Source organism: Malaclemys terrapin, chromosome 1 (assembly GCF_027887155.1).
Source record: "Malaclemys terrapin pileata isolate rMalTer1 chromosome 1, rMalTer1.hap1, whole genome shotgun sequence".
NCBI classification, from domain to species: domain Eukaryota; kingdom Metazoa; phylum Chordata; order Testudines; family Emydidae; genus Malaclemys; species Malaclemys terrapin.
In genome coordinates this window covers 338,493,697-338,512,954 of record NC_071505.1, presented here as the reverse complement: position 1 = coordinate 338,512,954, position 19,258 = coordinate 338,493,697, and the positions used below count along the sequence as shown (strand labels likewise).

General features: G+C 40.2%; 1 protein-coding gene across 4 annotated transcripts in view; it reads left to right on the top strand.

Moving 5' to 3' along the window:
• The window catches only part of EMSY (EMSY transcriptional repressor, BRCA2 interacting), a 55,193-nt gene extending 36,521 nt beyond the window's left edge, over positions 1–18,672 (top strand). Inside the window, exons 14-21 of one of the 4 annotated variants that reach the window (XM_054015828.1) lie at positions 1,517–1,715; positions 6,385–6,549; positions 6,795–6,950; positions 8,933–8,992; positions 10,060–10,214; positions 12,810–13,373; positions 14,223–14,735; positions 16,896–18,672. In XM_054015828.1, the coding sequence (XP_053871803.1) occupies positions 1,517–1,715; positions 6,385–6,549; positions 6,795–6,950; positions 8,933–8,992; positions 10,060–10,214; positions 12,810–13,373; positions 14,223–14,735; positions 16,896–17,090 (2,007 nt within the window). In that variant the 3' untranslated portion in view covers positions 17,091–18,672. Of the gene's footprint in view, positions 1–1,516; positions 1,716–6,384; positions 6,550–6,791; positions 6,951–8,932; positions 8,993–10,059; positions 10,215–12,809; positions 14,736–16,895 lie in introns of those variants that run through there. The other 3 variants (XM_054015830.1, XM_054015829.1, XM_054015831.1) reach the window with 3 other exon arrangements.
• Positions 18,673–19,258: the final 586 nt, after the last annotated feature.

Sequence of the window (19,258 nt, the reverse complement as noted above, 5' to 3'; positions counted from 1 at the left end):
TCTTGTGTTTTATGATAGAAGAAGTGCATGATGAAATTAAAAGGCAACACATTTTAAACATTAAAGGAAATACTTATTAAGCAATGTATGACTAACTTGTGGAATTCACTGCTTCAGAGTAGTAAGGGAAATCATATATGGTTAAAAATGGCACGTTTAAGAACACATTTTGTGTGGAATAAAAATCACCTCATTCTTCAGGGCTGCTCATATTCCTGAAGGGAAGCTACTGCTTTCAACTGTAGCCTAAAGAAAATACGTAGCCGGGCTTGAGGCCATGAAAGATGGGAGGAATCTCTCCATAATCTGTCAATCGGAGGGACTGGGAAGAAACAGGGTGAATCCTGCCCTATGGAGTGACTTTGAAACATCTGGCATCAACAGGATATCAGAGTAGTTAGACTCTTAGTCTGTTCTGAGATGGTAATTCTTATCTTCCTTTTGTCGGCCAGAACCTGTTCAAAACAATCCGATGTGATTAGATGTAGGAATTTAGGTCCTGTGAAGATACCTTTGTTTGATGCCTTTTTTGTTATGTTTATGTATGAATTTAGTGCTCATAAAATTGATGGCTTAATAGCAGTGGCTTGAGCCAAGTACAAAGTAGGCAAGGTCCTTGCAAACTTCAATTCTTCTAATGAACCTTAGTCCTGGCTCCTGCTATTCTGGCCCTATGCCATTGAGTACAGATTGACAGCTGTAGTACAGAGGCACGTAATATGGTCACTGGGCTTCTCAACTTTAAGTGAATACTCTAATTTTAGGCATAAACTCTAGACTGCAGAGTTAAAAGACTAGTATGTTAGCCCTCTGCACCCTATGTTATTGAATCTATCCTAATTCTGGGCACTCTATAAATCTAAACAGAGTTCATGTTTAATCTTGGATCCCATCCCATCTCCTAGAACTGGAAGGGACCTTGAAAGGTCATCAAGTCCAGCCCCCTGCCTTCACTAGCAGGACCAAGTACTGATTTTGCCCTAGATCCCTAAGTGGCCCCCTCAAGGATTGAACTCACAACCCTGGGTTTAGCAGGCCAATGCGCAAACCACTGAGCTATCCCTCCCCCTGATAAATGAAAGAAAGTAAGTTATATTCATATACAGGCTTTCAGAATCTATCTGAATTGGTCAGGACTAGAAAAACCTGTTGCATGTCTAAATAAATTAGTGCCCAATCCCATATATCACTTGTGTTAAGCACATGCTTAAGTACTTTACTGGATTAGTTCCTTATAGCATAATAATCAGGAGCTTGTGACCTTAAGAATAGACCTTAAATTAGATGATCTATATAGTTCTTAGTATTCACAGATGCTAATTGGTTGTGTAGGACTCTGCCATGCTTCTGTATGGACAGGAACATACAAAAAGAGGATTCTGTAGGGGTTGTATATGCTGTCTTGATTACATATCAGGAGACAGTGTGCAATTGAAGCTCAAGAAACTCTTTGATAGATGTTTGATCCTTTCTTGAGTGCTCTTACTGTAAATAGAGACATTGTTTTTTCTTTTAGGTTCTCATAAAACCAAAGCCAGTGACATTTCAAGCTACGGTTGTGAGCGAGCAGACAAGGCAGTTGGTAACTGAAACATTGCAGCAGGCATCCAGGGTGGCAGAGGCAGGAAACGCCTCTCTCTCAGAAGTGAAAGAAGAACCACAGAGCTACACTGATAGCAGCTCCTCTTCTACAGAGTCCTCCCAGAGCTCCCAGGGTAAATATAATCACTTTGTTTGCTAAATAATCTTTGATTTCCTCTCCCAAAGATGTAAGCTAGTTTTTTTTATAACCTGTTAAATTTTAAATTAATGGAGATATCCTATCTCCTAGAACTGGAAGGGACCTTGAAAGGGCATCGAGTCCAGCCCCCTGCCTTCACTAGCAGGACCAAGTACTGATTTTGCCCGAGATCCCTAAGTGGCCCCCTCAAGGATTGAACTCACAACCCTGGGTTTAGCAGGCCAGTGCTCAAACCACTGAGCTAATCCTCCCCTGTTGTTTCTCTTTACTATGTTTTAAATGCATGGTCATCTGGTCTGGTTAGGTGACTGGAGATCAGGACTCCTGAGAATTGCTTCTAAATACTGACTTTCTGTGAGTCCTGTAACCCCGTGTCTCAGTTCCCCTTCTGAAAAATGAGGATATTACTACTTGCAGGGGTGTTGAGGATTAACTTCTGAAAGCACTTTGAGATTTGTTGATGACATATTCTGGAGAAGTATGTAGTATTAATCAGAAATGTTTTACTTTTCACCTCAAAATCATCAGTTCCCTAAATATAAAATAATTTACTTTTTAAAAAAAATCATACTGTTCAGGTCTTCCTTTGATCCCCAGCTAACCTGGGCAGTGGCATCCATTGTAACATTAGGAGATTTGCGCACTCATTAAGAGACTATATACACAAGTATTTTTAAACATGTCCTTTAGACAAAGGCAAAATGGTCATTTTTTATCTGCAAACACGTTTTATCTTTTTCATATACCTAGCCGCCCTCCTCTTCCATTCATCCCTTCAATATAACTTTTTAAAACTTGTTGTTCTTCGAGTAGTGTCCCTGTGGGCGTTCCACTTCAGGTGCCACTGTGCCTTAGATTGGAGATTTTTGGTGGTGGTTCCCATCGGGCTCGCCTGGGCGCCTCACACGTGTTTATGCTCCACGCCGAGGCTAGGAGAGGCTGCACAGGCAAACTGCCCCTCAGTTCCTTCTCAACCACAATCAACATGAGATGGCTTGTTTACCTGTGCTTGTTCTCTCAAGTATTCAACAATTAGCTAGTTAGCATATAGTCTGTGACCTTTTAGTGTTTTTAGTTGTTGGAACAGATATTCCCCTTTTCCTTTCACTGAAAAAAAAAGAAAAAAACCAACCCCTGCGCCAAGTTATTCATAGATATAGTTAGATGTTAAGATGTTTCCCCTTCATAGGGGATCAGTTTTTGTTCAAGAATGCTGGGCTGCCAGGGATTCAAAAGGTGCCTATCCTGCCGTGAGGCTACTCCAGTCAGTGTCTTGGCATTCCCAGTGCCTCCACTGTCTGGGTGGTGCTCATGTCTCCAGTAAGTGCAAGATCTGCACTTCCTTCAATGGTAGAGCCCCAAAAAATTGGGAAATCAACTTTAAGCTCCTGATAATGGAGCCAGCTTTATGATCAGCTTCGGATCCAGGGGGTGGAGGAACCTATGTACATAGACCTCCTGGTGTACCACTGGTGCAGCGTCCGCATCAAGATCTTGGTCAGCGGAGATTAATCTCAATATCTGCCTCTAAGCAAAAGGAGGCAAGGCATAAATCTCCAAGAAAATCTGTCACCAACACACAAGATGACTATGGAGACCTCAGGTCCCAAGGGGAGTTCTATGCAGTGATGCCAGGACAGACGCTTCCCAAATTACGCAAGAGTTCCATTCCGGATTTGCGTAACCCGGGGAGCGTCTTTACTACAAAGGTGAAGAGGAGTCAATCATCTAAGCCAAAGTCAGTACTGAGTTCCTAGAGTGGCAGAGATGCAGTTGGAAAAAGGCTAAGCCCATCCCCGAATAACACTAGAAAGTCAGTGGTACCAAAGACTGCTCATATACTTTCTGTTTACAGATTGGGCCTATTCAGTCCCATGCCAAGCACTTGGTACCAACTGTATCGGTACTGAAGCCATCCTTCACAGGTTCTCGCTCAACCCAATCTGATACCTTTGGTCCTGCAAAAATTTAGGTACCCTGAAGACCTGATAATGTCTTTGGAGCCAGAGTCTCCTCTGTTAACGAGTGCTGGGGGTTTATCAGCCTCAAGACTCTCTCAGTCACAGACCCCTCTGTCTACTAGAGTACCATATGCACTCTTGCCTACTTCGCAGGCAGAACAACTATTCCCCTCCCCACCCTTTCCCTTGGAGCATGTGGAAGAGCACTCCTCAGACTCTCAAATATTGGTCCTGGGTTCCCCTGGGTATTCTAGGTCACATCGCTCTCCCTCCTACACTGACATATTTCATTAGGATAGATCTCAAATGATACACCCGTGGCGGGAACACAGATGAATGCCTCTACCTATGCCATTTGGCCCCTCTCAGTGGTCTTGCTGAGGCCTGTAGGCATTCTGATGTTGACAATTTTCAATTATGTCTCCATACCGCTGGAGGGAGCAGAGAAGGGCCCATTCTTCTCAACGTCATCTATCATCTATGTCAAAGAAGGAGATCTTTAAGGAGCAAGAAACAAGGGTGGTAAAGAGGTGACACCTCTTACTAATATTGCAACTAAAAAGACTGAGCCTCTTGTGGTCCTTACTATACGAGGTGGACTTTGAGCTCTGCTGTCTATCACACTCATTAACGGCCTTCACTACCAGGGAATTTTGAGATGAGTGAGAAAATAGAAGCTCTGATTCTCTGGCAGGGACAGAATACTTATTATCCATACTTCTGCAGGTAGGTGGTGCAGTAGCTGGGGTTTGCCAAACAAGTCTTAGCAGGCTCCATAAGAGCTTCCTTGACCAGAATGGGAATCTTCATAGATGTGGAGGTGTGTAAAATATCTAGGAGTTTATAGCTGGACTCCTGAACCTCCTCTAAGGGAATGTGTAACAGGTCAGCAATTTGCTTCATCAGTTCTTGAAACTGCTTGAAGTCATTGGCCATAGAATGTGGTGGAGGCATCACAGTTTCATTTAATGTCCCTGCCTCTTTTGTCCTCCCCCCCCCAACCCACCCACCCCCCGCAGCCGCCAATGGGCCGGGGGGGAAGGGGGGCCCAAAGGGAGTAGTTGCTCTGGCGCCGGCGATTTAAAAGGGCCCGGGGCTCAGGACGCTGCTGCCGCTAGCACAGGATTACCTATTGGAATTGAAAACATTAGGTCTTTCTGTGAACTCCATTAGGATACCTTTAGTGTCAACAACAGCTTTTCACACACCCATAGAGGGTTTGCTCACCCAGCCAGAGGTTTGTCAAATCTCTCCCAACAAATAAGAGATTCTGTGCCTAGCTGGGACCTAAACCTAGTCCTTAATTGCCTTTTAAAAGCATCCTTTTGAGCCACTGGCTATATGTTCTTTATTAGATTTTATCAATGAAGACAGCCTTTCTGGTGACTATTGCTTCTGCCTGAAGGGTTGGAGAACTGGGAATGTTAATGGCAGAGCCTCTCTATTTATGGTGTTCACCAGAGAGAAATTATCACTATGGGCCTATCCAAGATTTTTAACTAAGGTCATGTTTTGTCCCAAAACCACATTGGTCTAATGAAACAGCCATATTCTGTACCCTAGATGAGAGGAGGGCATTAGCTTTTTACCTAGATAGGATCAAACCTTTTAGAAGATCTGCTAGACAATTTGTATCCATCGCAGACAGAAACAAGGGTTTGGTAATTTCAAAACAGGTTATCAAAGTGGATCTCTGAATGTATTAAGATCTGTTATGATCGAACTCATGTTCAGCCCCCTGTGAGACTGATAGTGCTCCTGTGGAATGTACTATCTGCATTTATAACCTAACTTAAGGATGTACCAATTGTATACATCAGTAGAGCGGCAATGTAATCCTCTGTTCATACTTCTAATCACTATGCCTTGGTGCCTGCTGCAAGGTCAGATGCTGTTGTAGGCAATGCAGTTCTCTCTCCTATATTGGACTCTGCTCTGAATCTCCTGCCTCCTTAGGGGATACTCCCTAGGTGTCACCTGAGGTCAAGCATCCACAGGGACACTACTCAAAAAAGGAAAGGTTACTCACGTTGTGCAGTAACTGGAGTTCTTTGAGACATGTCTCCCTGTGGGTGCTCCACTACTTGCCCTCCTCCACCTCTGCTTCAGAATCTCCTTTGGGGGACTTTGGTGGAAAAGGAATTGAAAGTGGTTCGCCATATAGCCTCAGCACAGGGTACTAGGATGTGTAGGGCACGTACACAGAGCAAACAGGCACTGCTCCAAAAATCTCCAATCAAAGGTGCAGGATGCATGGGCACCCAAAGTGAAGCGCCCACAGGGGGACACATCTCCAAGAGCTCCAGTTACTGCACAAGGTGAGTAACTTTTCCTTCCACATTGATAGTGTTTTTTGGGAACTCCTGGTTTTCAAGGAACTTAATGTGATCAAATTTAAAGAAATTAAGGCTTGTTTTGTTCAATATTTGAATACTGAATAACTTGAATATGTGAACAGCTGAAATTTTCCAAAAAAAGTCAGCTTGAGGCAGACACTCGGAAAAACTTCAGTTTGAATGGTTAAAATTTGGCAAAGTTAAAAGCAACTGAAAATAATATTTTATAATGGAAATTTAGGCAACCTTAACAATAGGTGTTGCTACCAGCTCCGCCTGTAATAAACACTGAATAAAAATGTTGCAGTTCGTTGATTTGATTTGTCCTCATTCTTCTGTGTAACAGATTCCCAGTCTGTCGTTCACGTGATCGCGTCTAGAAGTCAGGATTGGTCAGAACATGAAATTGCTGTAGACACCAGCCCCACAATAATTTATCAAGATGTATCCAATGAATCGCAATCAGCTACTTCTACAATAAAAGCACTGTTGGAACTTCAGCAGACAACAGGTGTGTGGGTGTTTGGGATCACTTTGAATCATGTTAGCCAACTGCATTGTTTATTAGACGAAAATTCAGTATTTTTGCTCTTGCAAGTGTTCAGTTTGGATGTACAGTATATCTTGATTATGTCCCGCTTTCTTGGGGCGGTTTGATTCTCTTATCATTCTGTGTATTTAACTTCAGTTGGAGTCTATTTTACTAAAAGGTGCATTCTCTCCCCTCACCCCCTCTGCCCAAATATCTTTAAGCAGTGAAGGAGAAGTTAGAATCAAAACCAAGACAACCTACCATTGACCTGAGCCAAATGGCAGTTCCTATTCAGATGACTCAGGAGAAGAGGCATTCTCCAGAAAGCCCTTCCATTGCTGTGGTAGAATCAGAATTAGTTGCTGAATATATCACAACTGGTAAGTGGCTACAAAAACATACTATGAATACTAGAATTAGGATGGCTGGTTTTCAGTGGAAAGCCTTTTTGTTGTTGTTTTTTTATTGTTGCATGTGGTGGGGGGGGGGAGGGTAACAGTATTTTTTGTCTTCCTTTCCTCATAGTATTTCTGTAAAGGAAATTCATGCTAGTCTTCTTCCCCTACTTTGAGGACATATTAAGGGGCATGGGATGCTTCTGCTCTTCCCTGGTAGGTCAGAGAATGTGCATCTATCTGTTTCTGGTGTAAAATGAAACAAAAGGTCATTGTTTCAAGTTAAATCATTTAAACATACTCTGATCTGGTGGTAAAAGGGCAAAGTGCCCCTGTTGATGTCTTTGGGGCAAACTCTTGGGAAGGAAAGGTAGAAAATGAAGCTCGGGATTCTCATTATATGACTTATCTGTTGTGAAAGGGTAAAAGACTTCTTGCAGAATTAGTTCACCCAACTTTGTGGAATTCAACTCACTTACCGGTACTGAGCAGGTAGCCTTTTTTTGGCCAGTTGGGCATTTTCCATTATAATTGCCATCCTTATGATATAGTGGGCAAGTACATTTTGTGTTTGGGCTAATAAAGTTTTCTATATTCATTTTGCAGTGCCAAATTAATGCTTCAAACTGGCACATCACACTTATTATTGGGATTCAGCTTTCCCTAACCTTAACTGACCTACTCTCTGTCTAAAACATCTTTCTAGTCCTCATGTTGCCCCACTCCTTCAGTGTTTTTCTCTGGACATGTGTCTAATTAAACTATATCTCCCACAAACTGGAACACTCATCTGCCCCTAGACATTTGCACCATTTAATAAATTCAGTGTGAAAGGGTTAGTATGTTTAGCTTTTTAAATTCAGCATTTGAATTAATACTCTACATGCTTGCATTTCGCATTTCCCAATTAAGTTTTAACTGTGGTTTAATGTCTGTTTAAAAACAGGATAAAGCTTGTTTATATTAAAATACATTTAAAATTTGATTTCAGTGTTTTTAGTATTTGTTAACGTCTAATCTGGTATTTCCATTTTTAATTTTCCCCACCACTTTCGCCCCCTGCTATTCAGATTTAAGTTGGATGGAACTTTTTTTTATACTGCCTACTGTATCTGGCTTCAATTCTGAGTGAGAGAGTCATAACTCCCATGGATCCCTGGTGGGAAAGCATTGACTTAATATTAAAATGTTGTTTGGATAACAAGTAGTATGATGAGTATTTAATAACAAGTAAGCGTACATTATAACATTATTAAACTGATCACCAGTTATTTAAAGATCAGTCATATTCCCTGACATCACCATACACTGTGTGTGGTACCTTGTATTCGAGTCTCCAGTTTCCTCCAAGATCTACTGGAAAAGTCAAGTTGAACTATACGTATATTTTAAATCAGTACTTATAAAAGATGCCCGTTCAATATTCATGTAGTTCGAAATCCTCTTTATCTATAGATCCAGGATACCAGACAACAGCAACGAACGCTTCCCTGAACTTACAATAATCAGTAACTTAAAACTGGTTGTTTTTTTTTTACAGAGCTCAAAGTTATTTACAGAATTACAGGGAATGTGCATGGTTGGGGTCATTTGCTTTTCCCACCAATTAAATGCAACCAACCATGGGTTGGACAGCAGCAGCCTTCGTAACAGCATACAACTACAGTTACTTCTCCAGTTCCTTCCCACTTGAATTTAAGGAACGGTGGTCATTGAATGTGTATATGAAACAAAAAAGAATGCCACTAATCCCAGAATAGGTGGATTTTCTGCTAATATGATAAGCAGTGAAATAATGTACTATATTGACATTTATATGTTGTGAATTTTTATACATGCACCTAGAGCAAAGGTTTAGGTACATTTTAAATAAATCTAAATAGCTGCTGGGCTTCAGTATTAACACCCATTGAATTGAATGGGGGAGTTCACACCTCTTAGTATTATCATTTTTTGTCTGTCTGCAGACTCAGGAAGACAACTCTGTATTGGTTCACATTCGGAAGAATTTCTTCACAACCATATAGGTTAGAAACTTTATTTTTAAATGAAGTTTTAAATTCTGTAGAAACTGTTGGGGATATCCACTAATAGCTGGTACAGCATGAAAGGCAATGCTGACTTTATCCAACCCCCTCTAGGAGTGGCAAGTTAAGTTTCCATATTCATCCAAACTTTGGCCTCCCTTCTAACCACCCAGAAAAGAATGACTTCTAGTCAGTTTCATCTGGATATAATTATATTCCTCTGATCCATCCAATACCATACCATATTTTCCAGTACCTGATGCATTTAGGAATAAGCTAATTAAAGCAAATATCTACTTAATGGTATGAGTTGGTATAAGCTAATTTGGGTTCTCCATTGATGCTGTTGTCTTATGCTGTTGACTGCTTTGTTAGATAATAGAATAAATCATTATCTGACGTTAGGACTATTTCACTCTGCCCCCCCATCTTGTTAGTTATGGATCCAAAACTATAGCCCCAAAGTTGATGTGGTTCTACTCTAAGTGTCTCTAAAAACAGGTATGATGGGTCCGTGTTTGTTGTCTCATTGACTTCTGAGCAAATTTGTTCAAGTTCTTTACAAGTAAACACTTTCTAATTGCCAGCCCTGTACATTTAATGTAAGGGTTGAGAGTCCTAAAGTTCTCTCCTTCTTTCTGTAATCACATCTTGGCATTTTCAGTTATGTCTGTGCAACCGCATTGCCTTCAATGGAGTTGCAAAAATGTAACAGCATAATTCGGACTTCAGAATGGTCCATACTGATGATGTATGAAAGAACCCAGCTTGAGACTGTGAGCACAAATTCAGTTTGCAGGACTAGCATTTGGGAGGTGAGGGACATTTTCAAACGGAGCACACGCTTGCTCAGACAAACACCAGACACCATGATGCTATTTTTAAGATCCTTCTCAGAGTAGATCTACACTTTAAGATTGAAGCTAGCATACAGTAAAGGACTTATTTCATACTCAGATTTTTATTTCATCCATATTTGCTTTCACTTGAAGGTAAAACAACGAAGCCAGTAGCTTCAGCTACTACAGTTAGTTCTGGGGAAATGCCATTGACCTCTTTCCTTTCAGTCAGTCATCGGGCTCAGCCCCACCAGCCGTCATCCCAGCCCCAGAGGACTCTGCTGCAGCATGTGGCTCAATCGCAGACAGCAACACAGACTTCTGTTGTGGTGAAATCTATCCCTGCATCTTCCACAGGCGCAATTACCCATATCATGCAGCAGGTTGTACCTTTTCTTTTCCAAACACTCTGTGAACATAAGTAGACAATGTGAATTATGTAGGGCCAGGTCTCGATTTGAATGCACGTGTCATGTTGGTTTGTGTCAGTGGAAACCCAAGCATAAGAACAGAATTTGGCCCATTGTGAGTTGCTGTTCCTTGAGCGTGGGACAAAAAAAAAAGACTATCTAAGAACATCTTCTATAATTGATTGCAGTGTTGATGTAGCCATGTTGGTCCCGGGACATGGGACAAGGTAGGTGAGGTAATATCTTTTATCTTGAAAGCTTGTATCTTTAACCAACAGAAGTTGGTCCAGTAAGGTATTACCTCATGTACCTTGTCTAGTAATTAGAGGGGTTGTTTTATATATGCTACATGTTTGCTATTGGCCATTTTGAAAGGATGTTGCAGCCTACATGATCCCTCCCCATTTGTGTGGAGTTCACTTGACAGCGGTGTAGGACTTGCCTGTCTCGTACACAGTAATGAAAGGGGGAAGGGCCCTAAAGGTTCTATGTTAGGCCTTGTCTACACTACAGAGTTTTGTCAGCAAAAGGCAGAAAAACTCTCCTGTTTTACTGACAAAATAAAACCACCTCAACAAGAGACATAGAGCTTTTTGCAGCAAAGTTAAAGTGACAAAGCGTCAGTGTAGATGCTGCCGTTCGTTATGTCGCCATAACTGGCCTCTCCCAGTATCCCATAATGCCTGCCATGACGCCTCTGCTTGCTATTTTGAACTTGGCTGCCCTGCATTCCAACTACACAGGCATGCGGCTCTCCCCTTTCAAAGTTCCGGGAAGTTCTGAGCATGCCAGCAGCAAAAGCAAATGATTAACATGGAATTCTGCTCTCCCCCAGCACTAGGAATACAGTGGCAGGCAGGGGAAGGGGTGTGTGTGTGTGTGAGAGAGAGAGAGACTGCAGTGCTGTGCAGAGGTGGGGGCTGATGTCAGGGGTGTCCCCCTCCCTGTGCCTCAGGACTGGATGTTTCCAGCTGCTGTCTGAACTTGGAGACTGCATGCTGACACACTCACTCTCCCACAACACGCACTCTGTCTCTCTCACATACACACTCCCTCACCACACTCACACACTCCCCCAATACACACACACTCTCTCTCCCCCGACACACACCCACACTTCAGTTGAAAAGCAGCTGGCAATCTAGTAGGATGCCCATGGAATGATGGGGTTGAGAAACCTGCATCACATGATGCTGTGCCTGCCCCACGAGGCATTGCAAACCCTTCCCAAAGCACCCTGTGGCCAGTTGCACAGTGGGATAGCTATCCACAGTGCTCTTCTCTCTCTGTTGATGTGAGAGCTGCTGGTGTGGATGCGCTCTGCCAACACAAGGAGCACAGTGTGGACATACAACAGCGCTTTAATTAAAGCGGCATAACTTTTGTTGACAAAACTCTGTAGTATAGACAAGACCTTAGTCTTGAAGCAGAGGAAGGAAAAGGAGTAGAATTGGAGACAATAAAGAAGCAGGATGCCTTTGATTTGAAGCTTGACTTTGTAAGGTGCCAAACTGCAGAGACCTCTGGCAAATTCTCAACTTGCGAAGTCACAACTGCTTTAAAATGTGTGGTGAACAGCCCAAGTGAAAGGGACAACCCAGTAAAAAGAAGAGGAAGTATCCTCTGGTGTGTTCTTGTTTAAATAGTTTAATTTTCTTATTTAATTCAAGAATTAGCATTTCTGTTATCTCTCAGCAGTAACAAAAATAAAGCTACTCTAATTTTGTGAGGTCCCCTGGGTAAATGTACACCACTCACTTTCTATATACTTCATATTTAAATAAGGTTTGTTGTAAAGCCTCTGCAGAGAGCATGTGTAGAGGTAGAATTTTGCTGAATGAGGCTACTTAGTTATTTAGGATTGTGTAATAAGACAGTGTTCTTGCCCCCTAAGGAACTTAGTCCAACTCAAACGTGATATATGGGACAGTAGTTTTGATGCGTATTACGGTACAGACATGGCAATGGTGAGGAAATCAACCCAGGAAGAACTGGGTCTGAAAAGGAGGGAGAGATTATGCTTTGGTGCATGGGAAATGGGGCAGGTTCCAGGTGTAAAAAGTGGTGTAGAAGAAGTCACCAAGTAGCATCCGAGGAGACAGTGTTAGGAAACAGAATCAAAATCTCTTAAGATACGAGGTTCTTGTTAAACCTAGGAACCATCTATTCACCAGCCTAAGATCTCTGTTGGATCAGCCAATCCCTTCCATTTCCTATTCAGACATCATGGAGTTTGAGGTGATCTGAATCTTAATCTTTCAAATGTAAGAGCAACCTAAGCTCCACTGAGAGCAAGACATCTACAGTTAAAAGGCAGGTAGTGGGTGGCAGACCAGGGCTTAGTTTGTTATGGTATGGAAATAGCCATTGAAGTGCTATGGCTTTGGGAACTCAGCATCTTAGGGTATTTCTACTTTTATACATGAGTTGTATGCCTGAAATCCTGTGACCTATTCTGCTTTTAAAACAGTTCAGTTTAAATATTCTGTAATGTCACTAGATTTGTGTATTCTGCAGTAAATTAGATGATGTCTCATTACTTTTTCATTTGTAACTTTTTTTATTAAGGCTTTAAGCAGCCACACTGCATTTACCAAACACAGTGAACAACTTGGAACTGAGGAAGGAGAAGTGGAAGAGATGGATACCCTAGATCCTCAGACTGGTCTATTTTACAGATCTGCCCTGACGCAGTCACAGGCACAAAAACAGCAGAAACTGAGTCAGCCACAGCTGGAACAGACTCAACTGCAAGTGAAAACTCTGCAGTGCTTCCAGACTAAACAAAAGCAAACCATCCACCTGCAGGCTGATCAGATCCAGCACAAACTCCCACAAATGCCCCAGCTTTCTATCCGGCATCAAAAGCTAACCCCACTTCAGCAAGAGCAAGCACAGACCAAACCAGATGCACAGCACATCCCACACCACATGATGGCCAAAGAAAGGCAACTCCCTACCTTAGTGGCACAGCCACAGCAAACTGTAGTACAGGTGCTTGCAGTAAAAACCACGCAGCAGCTGCCCAAACTGCAACAGGCACCAACGGCACAAAAAATCTACGTGCAACCCCAACCCCCCCAGAGTCAATTGCAGCTACCTGCCTCTTCAGAGAAACAGCCCGCAAGCCAGGTAACAGAATATTGATAGCATGCAAAATAAAACGTCGCTGTTCAAGGAAAAATCCAAACACCAACCCAGTTGCTGTAGCCGTGTTTTCTCCTGGCAAGAGAGAACTCCTCATTACGCTGGTATTAATTTCCCCATCAGAAGGTTGACACTAGGAAAGAGAAGCACATGTTATTATATAGGGGAAAAAAATCCATAGAGCTCACAAATCAATTTTGTTGGACAGTTTTTTGTGAATTTCTGCAACCAACAGTGCATGGAATTTGCCCCTAATTTCTTTTATTTTTTTGGGTATAACATATTATTGATTTCCGTTCCCGTAACATTTTTAAAAAATTCTGTAGAAATAAAGATGAATACACTGCAGTCTCCCAAGGATCTCCATTGTACGTCTTCCTTGGTAGTTTACATCACCATCACCCTTCAGTTAAATAATTTCACCCAGAGGAGCAATTTTACTTTCCTTGGGAGGGGAAGATGTAAAGACTGAGGAAAAATGAAATACTATATATGTATTTTAACTAACTCCAAAAACCTACTACTCCCCTGCCCCATGAAGCATATATAAAATAATAAGGGATTAATATACATCACATGGGGATATAAATCCCAAAGGAAAATGAGGCTGCTGTGATATTCTGCTAGAAACATTGTCTAGCAGTCCAAAAACTACCTTCCCCCGGCTTCAATTAAATGTTATCGTATCACTGCTGATTCCTTTGTTAAAACACTGAGCTTCAACTGTCTTCCTAATAGCAAGTATGTTGTTTGTGCCGTATTGTCCAGATAAATATTGATTAGATTTAAATAAAAAAATAGCTGTAACATGCACAACAAAAATTTGATTTTCAGGTGCAGCAGCCAATTATAACTCAAGGATCCACTGTTACAAAGATAACTTTTGAGGGGCGACAGCCTCCTACTGTTTCAAAGGTAGCAGGCGGCAATTCTGTGCCCAAACTGGCATCGCCAGTTACAAGCCTATTACCCATGCAGGCATCTGTGAAGACAGCAGTAGCAGACATTTTGAAAATGTCTATGATGGAAGCTCAGATTGACACAAACATAGAACATATGGTAGTGGATCCCCCAAACAAAGCCATGTCCACTAGTAAACTCGCTAGTGAAGCAGAATCATCACCTTGTATCCAGGTGCCAAGGGTGACTGCAGTAGGGATGACGGCAACTTCCATCTCTCAGCAACTGAAATGTAAAGAGTCCTGTTCAAGTCCTCCTGCTGCTGATCCTGCTTTAACAGAGAAGAAAGTGGATGCACAAGGAGTGCCTTCAACAAACCAGTTTATACACATTCAGAATATATCCCAAAAGAAAGCTGAAGAGATTTCATCTGAAATTATTATCCAGGTAAGAGAAGAGCAGAGCAAATAAAGGAAAAAAAAACGAAAGCAGATATTTTCTAGGTTTGCCTGTCTAAAGCCTTAATAGCATCTGAACAATGTTCAAGTATTTTTTTCCCCTTTCTTACTTTGGTTCTCCTCTATCCCAAAACAGTAAGTGATTTAAGAATATAAAAATGTTGGGCACTTGTTTTATTAAATTGGCAATAAGTTGTTAAATACAATTTCTCAAACATGCTGGTCACTGCATTCCTACTGTCTGTCTCCTGAGCATTTTAAGTGTTCTGCTTTGCTTTCCCATTAAGGAAACAAACCAAACTTGCTAGATATTCCAAATCACCTTCTAACTGAAATGCTTGAACATGCAACTTTTGCTGTTACCATGGAGGTATGATTCGTGCCATGTCTTTTTACAGTGTCTAACAGTCTTACCTGTTTTTTAGTGTGTAAAACTTTCTTCAGCATAAAGTAGATTTAGTAGAATTTCACTAATTCGAACTGACTGGGAGACCTTTTGCAAAATAGTAAATAAGGGCCAGATTCATCAAAGCACTTGAGTACATTATTAACTTCATGCATATGAGTAAGTTTCATTGATTTGAAGTCAACAGGACTATGTACATCCTTAAATTAGGCAGATGCTTATGTGCTTTGATGAATCAGGGCCTAAGTGAACAAATGTGAAAATGTTCATTTATTCAAATTTAGTTTTATTTTGATACTTCATAACGTATTATTGTATTCCATAGTACGGATTGTCAAAGCATTGAAATTTTAGTCCTCTGAAATCTCACTTACAGAACCCTAATTATACATAAGTATAAGTACATAAAAGGTTGTTACAAGGAGGGAGAAAAATTGTTTTCCTTAACATCCGAGGATAGGACAAGAAGCAATGGGCTTACGTAGTGGCAAGGGTAATTTAGGTTGGACATTAGGGAAAAAATTCCTAACTGTCAAGGTAGTTAAGCACTGGAATAAATTGGCTAGGGAGGTTGTGGAATCTCCATCACGGGAGATTTTTAAGAGCAGGTTAGACAAACACCTGTCAGGGATGGTCTAGATAATACTTAATCCTGCCATAAGTGCAGGGGACTAGACTAGATGACCTCTCAAGGTCCCTTCCAGTCCTACACTTCTATGATGATAGTGACTCATTGCAGAGAAGTGGACAGAATGCCATTGTGTTTGTATGCAGTGTTTGACTTAGAGATTTTATTGTATATTATATACTCTTGTTATGGTGAAAAATGTGTAATTGTGATGGAAACAAATATGCTAACTTTGATTTATTTATAAAGTTTACAAATGCTTTGAATTATTTTGTAATATTTTCCTTGAAACTAAGTAGTTTTTCTAGGAATACTCAGGATTTTGCATCTCTTGAGGAGTGAGGGCTAAGAGATAGATGTAGTAGAGTAAAATAATCAGTATATCATAGATATTTATATGATGCTAATCACCATAGTATTTAGGTGTGGTTATGATATCTGGGCCATTTCAAAATCAAAATACCTATCTGATTATCAATTTAATAATTAAAATGTAGATATATTTTCCATACGATCTAGAAATTAAAAACAAAAAAAGATTTAGTCATTTACTGTATTCCTTTGTTATTGCGGTACTTTTATCAGTCTAAATCTATTCTTTCTTTGTATTAATCCAACCAATTTCAGGGACCCACTGTGCAATATGTTGTACATACAACAGTAAGAAGTCTCGACCCCAAAATACTTAGTCTAAATAGACAGAACATACAGCGGGTGAGAGTATGTGTTACCCCTATTTTACAGATGGGCCAGATAGCAAACAGATTAAGTAACTTGTCAAAAGTTACACAGGAAGTCTGGCAGAGCTGGCAGTTGATCCCAGATCTTTTGAGTCCCAGCCATCAGCCTTAACCACAAGACTATCCTTTCTTTAATTGTAATTATTTCAACTTATCCTTTAATGAAAAAATCCTGCAAAATGATCCTTTCATGCTACATTTAATTTAGCAATATTGTAACAATAGGTTGAAAACAAATTTATTGACTTTGGGAAAGTGTTTCTGGGATTCTTACAACTGTTTAATAGGCATGAGTATCTCTTTCATTTAAACATACAAATCCTTAACTCACCTGTCAAAACTATGTATTAAAACTTCATTTTTTCTTTCCTTTAGACTATCCCTCAATACTCCATCCCTTGTCACTCCAGCTCCAATGTGGTAGTGGAACCCAGTGGGCTCCTGGAGCTCAATAACTTTACTAGTCAACGTCTTGATGATGAGGAGACAGCAATGGAACAAGATGTGGACAGCAGTACTGAGGAAGGCACTGAGCCCAGCCCCTCTCAAAGTTCTGCTGAACAATCCTAATGAATTGGGACACTGGAGTGCACTTTAAATTCATCTTGGCAATTGAGTGTCCAAGATGCCGTTGTATTGTGATGTATTAGAGCACTTTGCCTATTAGAGTTGTTCATTGGACCCTTGAAGCATCCGTGTGTTTTAACAAGACAGTATTGCAGAAACGACATCTTAAAATTGTTTCAAAAAAGATGGTTACCAAGATACATTAAACATGTGACAGTGGAATGTATGTCTTAAAAAAAAAAAGGGGGGGGGGGGGGGCAAAGCTATAGTGAATTGAAAAGATTGAGTAGAAGTTCTTGCTATGAAGCTCTTGACCAGATACTGAAACTTTTCAGTAAAAAGGGACCTTTTACTTTGCTGTGTCTTTCTTTTTGTAGCTATAGAGCAAAACACCATCACAAAGAATGTTTAGTAGATATTTGTATTTTTAAATAGCATGTGAGATAAAAGGTGTCTCTGACAGTACTGGAAAAGCCCCAGGAATTTCTGAATTGGTTAGTTTTCTTGCACTTGAGCTCAATTAATGTTCATATTTTTAATAAGCGTAAAATATAGTTTATTTTTTTAATTACTTGTTGGTGAATGTTTGAACATAAGCAAAATCACTAACAGGTAACATGGTTTGGTGGATTTTGTTTTCTTATATTACAAGAAATATGCTAATTTAATGTGCAAAACATTTCTTTGTGCCACAAGCATATGAAATGCCCATTTACTCTAATTAATTAACCTCTGATAATTTATTTAAATGCAGTGATTTAAAACCAGGCCAAGTTGCTTAACTAGTTCCTGTTAAACAGGCAAATGTTTTCATTCTAATGCTGTGGGGTAGCAGAAATGTATTCTGGTTTAAAACAAATGTTCAGAGTTTGGAAATATTTGGTTCATTATCTCATAACTTCAGCCTGCTGTATTCAGATGCAAGCTGAGGCTTTTAAAAATCTATATTTTACTCTTACATGCTGTTTTTAAAATGACCATTTGGGGGGTTTAAAAGCTTAAATTGATTAGTTGTATGTTTCAGAGGTAATCCTCAGCCTTATGACTTGACTTGTTCAAGCAATATGTTGGGTTTTTATGATTGTTACAAGCCACGGAGAGAGATTTGGGTGCAGGTGGAATGACGAGAAGCCGTTTTAATACGTTCTGGTAATGAAGACAATACTTTTCTTTTTTTAAAACAATGTATATAGAAAAGTTTTTTAACCATTTTGTATAGATTTCATTATAAATAACTAAGCATTTTAAGACTTTGACATCTCATTCAATTGTACATACATCTATCAGCATAACTGCCCATTTTTTGGTGCTGAAGTACTACTGTAAGTATAATTCATCCAAAGTATAATACAGGTTTTGTGTCAGTCTTTTTTCAGATGTGATTTTACTGTTGATATTGTAGTTTTTTAAATTCCAACTGAAGAAACGCTCATCAGACTAACATACAGAACCTAAAAAGCTGAACATATTTGTCCTGAACATCTATGTACGTAACAACACTGCAGTCTCCTGTAGATGGTGCTGTTGGTTCTCCTTTTAGCCTCTGTTAGCAGTTACTTCATTTATAAAGTCCTTGTGACTTTCATTTTTATGTTTGTTTTGTCTGTTAATTATAAGCCTAAATGGCAAAGAGAAGTGTTCAGCCTGAATATTATGGAAAAGCTGTACATAGTTGGGTAAGAATTGGATTGTCTTCTCTGCATCACCTTTAAGTTACAACATTGAATACTGTGTCAAGCACTTATTCCTCCACTTTATTTTACATAACATTAGAAGCACTCAGGTTGGAGAGAAGAGAGAATATATGAAATGGAAAATACCTTATGCCTTTTTTCTAGTTAAAAATTAATACAGAAATATTGTCAGTCATTCTAGATGGTATTTCAGTTTTAATAGCTGTGTTTGTTTCTAGAACAGAGATACTTAAAGTATGGCCATCCCCCAAAGGCTGTGACAACAAAGCTTGACAAGAAAGATGACAACAAAGCTTATCAGCTGCAGATTTTATTGCTAGTAGATTCAGGCAAGCTGTCTTTTCTAGTCATCTGTCATTGAAGGGGTTAGTATGAGCTGGTCTATATATTTACTGTTCATAAAAGTGGATTTCAAATTCTATGCAGATGAGATAAAACCCAGTGGCTTGTGCCAAGCTGTTGTCACTCGTGGTCTTA